The sequence below is a fragment of the Morone saxatilis genome, unplaced genomic scaffold, assembly GCF_004916995.1.
Source record: "Morone saxatilis isolate NCDOM2014 unplaced genomic scaffold, NCSU_SB_2.0 Contig16, whole genome shotgun sequence".
NCBI lineage: Eukaryota > Metazoa > Chordata > Actinopteri > Moronidae > Morone > Morone saxatilis.
In genome coordinates this window covers 5485419-5491142 of record NW_023339718.1, presented here as the reverse complement: position 1 = coordinate 5491142, position 5724 = coordinate 5485419, and the positions used below count along the sequence as shown (strand labels likewise).

The 5724-nt window shown below is 49.8% G+C and overlaps 2 protein-coding genes across 3 annotated transcripts in view; one reads left to right on the top strand and one right to left on the bottom strand.

The window, feature by feature from the left end:
- The window catches only part of cntrl (centriolin), a gene marked incomplete at its 5' end in the record, with an annotated part of 184646 nt that overhangs the window by 124274 nt on the left and 54648 nt on the right, over positions 1-5724 (top strand).
- The window catches only part of chek2 (checkpoint kinase 2), a gene marked incomplete at its 3' end in the record, with an annotated part of 7119 nt that overhangs the window by 379 nt on the left and 1016 nt on the right, over positions 1-5724 (bottom strand). For both annotated transcript variants that reach the window (XM_035659132.1, XM_035659133.1), the window contains 6 exon segments: positions 261-314; positions 551-647; positions 733-823; positions 910-1042; positions 1156-1280; positions 1397-1641. In XM_035659132.1, coding sequence (XP_035515025.1) covers positions 261-314; positions 551-647; positions 733-823; positions 910-1042; positions 1156-1280; positions 1397-1641 — 745 coding nt within the window.

Genomic DNA, 5724 nt, shown 5'->3' with positions numbered 1-5724 from the left:
AGGACAGAGGAGAGGACAGAGGAGAGGAGAGGACAGAGGAGAGGACAGAGGAGAGGACAGAGGAGGAGGAGGACAGAGGAGGAGAGGACAGAGGGGAGGAGGACAGAGGGGAGGAGGACAGAGGGGAGGAGGAGAGCACAGAGGAGGAGAGGACAGAGGAGGAGAGGACAGAGGAGAGGACAGAGGAGGAGGAGGACAGAGTAGTTAGCGTCGTTAGCAGTCTGTGAAGTGTTTTACTTCTTCTGTGGTGTCAGACTCACGTGGTCGACTCTCCGTAGAATCTCAATCTCCGTCTTTGCGTTTCGTGTCGCCATCTGTGATTGGACAAAGACAAACTGATCACATGATCACCCTCCCAGCCTGCCATTGGTCCAGAGGAACATGAGCGACTCTGATGTTCGGACGCCATGTTTGTAGTTTTCTGCAGTTGTTTTTACCTGCTAACGTCTGCTACATCCGTCACAGGAAGGAAAGAAGGAAACGAGGGAAGGGAGGAAGGACGAAAGAAGGAGAGCTCTCAGCCAATCAGAGAGCAGATGACATCACTCACCCCTTCAGACTGAAAGTTCTTCTTGTTTATTATTTTCACCGCTAACTTCCTGCAGGTCGACCTCTCGAAGGCCAGTTTGACCTCACCGCACACGCCTCTGAAACACACGCAGCGCTCTGCTGTTAGGACGGTTCAGGGCGCAGGAAGTGACATCACAGCGGTATGAACGGCGTCAGACTCACGTGCCGATCCGCCGAGTCAGCAGATATTTCTCCTGCAGCTCTTTAGGTAAACTGGACTGATCGTCGGACATCAGATCAATGAAGACAAAGACTGCAGACAGACAGGCAGACAGACAGGTGAGGTGAGACTGGTGCCAACAGGGACCAACAGTCTCAGTATTGATCAGCCTGTCTCACCTTTGTTGCGTTGTTCAGACAGAGCGAGCACGGCGTTATTGATCAGAGGAAGCTTCCTATCTTTACCGATCAGAATCCCGTCCACAAACGTCCCGTTGTTACTGTAGTCCTCCACGAAGACCTCGCTGCCCTCCTGACACACAGACAGGTACATACACAGACAGGTACATACACAGACAGGCTGCACTGGGTCTGCAGTCACTGATAATCACTCATCAATAATCAATAAACAGGAAGTGATCTCACTCTGTAGATCCTGAAGTGTTTCTTGCTGTAGATTCGGAACTTTTTAGATCCTCTGTGATCCGGATCATCCAGGACATAGTTACACTTAGAGTCCCGTCCGAACAGGTACTGGTCCTCGATGCAGTCTGTAAACAAACAATAACAATCAATCAATAACAATCAATCAATAACTAACCACTGCTTTTAGGCTGGTCCAGGTTCTATTAGAACGAGGCCTCAGTGTCCGGGAACCTGGACTCACCGTGGCTCCTGAAGCCTCGGGCCATGGGCAGCAGGCGGCCCCAGGGTTGTGGCCCGGGCTCCTCGGGGACCGACGGCAGGGTGACGGGGATGGTGTCCACGCTGCTCAGCGTCCCCGAACCGCTGGACGACTGACTGGCTGAGGTCGGCCCGCTGGAGGAACTAGAACCGGGCTGGGACTGGGACTGGGACTGGGACTTAGACTGGGACGGGGACTGGGTGGACTGGGTGGACTGGGCCTGTGATATTCACACACTACACACACCACACACACACACAGAGAGAACAACACTTACATACACATAGTTACTGTGTAATATATTACTATAGTACTGTAGTAATATATTACAGTAATACTGTGGTCTTAGTTTACCTTGGTCAGAGATGTGGTTGCCACTTGGAAGGAAACATGGTGAACTCTCCCCGGTGACGTCTGCTCTGGTGATCGATACGACCACAGTTCTCGTGAAGGGAGGGTAACCCCCAGACTGAGAGACAGACAGGAGAGAAGACAGACAGATAGAGAGACAGACACGTATAGAGAGACATGATCAGCAGAGAGAAGAATCCAGTCAGTAAGACAGAAGCTAAATTAAAGGCCTTTTGATTCTGTCTCACTGCACATGGGAAGAGAGGGGGGGTGAGACAGGTGTGAGGGGGGTGCAGACAAGGTGTGACGGCCTACAGACGAAGAGCAGGACTCGAGGCTCCAGGCGTCCTACGGCGAGACCGTATCCTGTGGGTGGAGGGCGTGAGTGAAGACCTCAGGAGCCAGGTTAGGAGGAGTCCACACAGAGTCCTCATCTGGCCTCGTCAGGATCCTGGACAGGTTTAAAGTCGTCACTAAACAACACACAACACACACACGCTGTTCAGCGAGGATGAGATGATGAAGATGATGATTGATGAAGATGTGTGTGTACATTGATGAGACAGAAGTCGTCTTGTGAGGACAGCAGGATGTTGTCTGGTTTCAGGTTCTGTGGTGATCCCGTTACTGGAGGTACTGCCACACCACACACACACACACACACACACACAAACACACCACAGTCAATACAGGTACGATACCTGTTACCATAGGCAACGGTGTCTCAGTCTCCCACCTGGAACGCTTCTCAACATCTGGTAGATAAGTTTGGCAAGACTATCGAGCTGATGCTGAGAATATTACTCTCGTTAAACAGCTCCCCCCCTCCATCCTGAGAGACAGACCACAGACAGACAGACAGATGAGAGAGAGACAAGACAGAGGGAGAGACAGACGAGGGAAGACAGAAGAGAGAGAGAGAGAGAGCAGACAGACAGAGAGAGAGAGAAGACATGACAGAGGAGAGAGAGATCAGACAGACGAGGGAGAAGACAAGACAGATTCATGAGAAGACGACGAAGACAGAGAGAGAGAGACAGACAGACAGAAGAGAGAGACAGACAGACAGAAGATGAGAGGAGACAGAAAGAGGAGAGACAGACCAGAGAGAGAGGAGAGAAGACAGCAGACAGAGAGAGAGAGACAGACAGACAGAGAGAGAGAAGACAGACGAGGGAGAGAGAGAGAGACAGACAGCAGAGAGACAGACAGACGAGGGAGAGAGAGAAGATAGACCAGAGAGAAGAGAGAGACAGAAAGAGGGAAGAAGACAGACGAGAGACAGACAGACGAGGGAGGAGAGAATAGACAGAGGGAGAGACAGACAGACAGAGGGAGAGAAGAGAGCCAGAGACAGAGAGAGAGAGAGAAAGACAAGAGGGAGAGACAGACAGACAGACGGGGAAGAGAGAGAGACAGACAGACAGAAAGAGAGAGAGAGGACAGACAGACAGAGAGAAGAAGACAGACAGAGAGGAGAGAGACAAAGACAGACAGAGAGACTGAACTGTCAGAAGTTATAGGAAGGCGGTTTGATTGACTGTAAATATGCCATAAGGCTTTTCTATTGATTATTGAGAAGTTATGATAATTTTGGACTGCCACTTTTTTTTGATACTGAAAAAAATATATATTTTTAATATATTATATATACTTTAATATATACTTTTATATGTTTTTATTATATAAATATATATTTTTATATATTTTATATATATTTAAATATATATTTATATGTTTTTTATTATTTAAATATATATTTTATATGTTTTTATATATTAAATAAAATTATATTCTGTATCTTGCTGAAGGATGATTTAAATAATGTTAAATAATAAAGTTTAAATCACAGCTCAACACGATGTAGTAACTGTCCCTCCGTCTCAGAGAAGTCCTCCGTCCTTATGAGACGAACGGCTGCAGGAGAGACAGAGGAGGAGGAGAGGACAGAGGAGGAGGGAGGACAGAGGAGGAGGAAGGACAGAAGGGAGGAGGACAGAGGAAGGAGAGGACAGGGAGAGGCGAGGACAGAGGAGAGAGGACAGAGGAGGAAGGGACAGAGGGCAGGAGGAAGGCAGAGGAGGAGAACAGAGGAGGAGGAAGAGGAGGAGGAAGACAAGAGAAGGAGGCAGAGAGGTAGGAAGGACCAGAGGAGGAGGAGGAGCAGAGGAGGAGAACAAGGAGAGGACAGAGGAGAGGAGGAAAGACAGAGGAGGAAGGACAGAGGAGAGAAGAGGGCAGAGGAGGAGGAGGACAGAGAGAGGCAGAGGAAGGAGAGGACAGAGGAGAGGCAGAGAGGAGGAGGAGAGCACAGAGGGAGGAAGAGAAGGAGGAGAGGAAGAGGAGAGGACAGAGGAGAGGAGAGGAAAGAGGAGAGGACAGAGGAGAGACAGGGAGGAGAGGACAGAGGAGAAGAGGACAGAGGGAGAGGACAGAGGGGAGGAGGACAGAGGGGTAGGAGGAGAGCACAGAGGAGGAGAGGACAGAGGAGGGAGGACAGGGAGAGGGACAGAGGAGGAGGAGGACAGAGTAGTTAGCGTCGTTAGCAGTCTGTGAAGTGTTTTTACTTGTCTTCTGTGGTGTCAGACTCACGTGGTCGTCTCTCCGTAGAATCTCAATCTCCGTCTTTGCGTTTCGTGTCGACATCTGTGATTGGAAAAGACAAACTGATCATGATCACCCTCCCAGCCTGAAGAGAGCGACTCTGATGTTCGGAGCCTGTTTGTAGTATTTTCTGCAGTTTTTTTACCTGCTAACGTCTGCTACATACGTCCAGGAAGGAAAGAAGGAAACGAGGGAGGAGGAGACGAAAGGAAGGAGAGCTCTCAGCAATCAAGAGAGCAGATGACACATCACCCTTCCAGACTGAAAGGTTCTTCTTGTTTATTATTTTAACCGCTACTTCCTGCAGGTCTACCTCTCGAAGCCAGTTTGACTCACAGCAACGCCTCTCGAACACACGCAGGCTCTGCTGTTAGGAGGTTCAGGCGCAGGAAGTGATCAATGCGGTAATGAACGGAGTTCAGACTCACGTGACGATCCGCGAGTCAGCAAGATATTTCCTCTGCAGCTCTTTAGGTAAACTGGACTGATCGTCGACATAGATCATGAGACAAAGCTGCAGAAGCAGGCAGACAGACAGGTGAGGTGAGACTGGTGCCAACAGGGACCACAGTCTCGTATTGATCAGCCTGTCTCACTTTGTTGCGTTCGTTCAGCAAGAGCAGCACGGCGTTATTGATCAGAGAAGCTTCCTATCTTTACTGAATCAGAATCCCGTCCACAAACGTCCGTTGTTTATGTAGTCCTCCCGAAGACCTCGCCTGCCCTCCTGACAGCACAGAAAGGCAACACACACGACAGGCAACAACACAGACAGGCTGCACTGGGTCATGCAGTCAACTGATAATCACTCATCAATAAGCATATAACAGGAGTGATCTCCTCGTAGATACATGAAGTGTTTCTTGCTGTAGATTCGAACTTTTTTAGATCCTCTGTGATCCGGATCATCCGGACAAATAAGTTACACTTAGAGTCCCGTCGAACAGGTATGGTCTCGATGCATCTGTAAACTAAACAATAACAATCATCAATTAACAAATCATCAATAACTAACCTGATTTTAGGCTGGTCAAGGGTTCTATTAGAAATGAAGGCCTCAAGTGTCCGGGAACTGGATCACCGTGTTCCTGAAGCTCGGCCATGGGCAGAGGTCGGCCAGGGTTGTGGCCGGCTCCTCGGAGGACCAGACGCAGGGTGACGGGGATGGTGTCACAGCTGCTCAGCGTCCCCGGAACCGATGGACGACTGACTGATGAGGTCGGCCCGCTGGAGGAACAGAACCGCCGGGCTGGACTGGGACCTGGGACTTAGATTGGGACGGGAAATGGGTAGACTGAGTGGACTGGGCTGGTGATGGGAACTGGGTGGATCTGGTGGACTGGCTGTGATGGGGA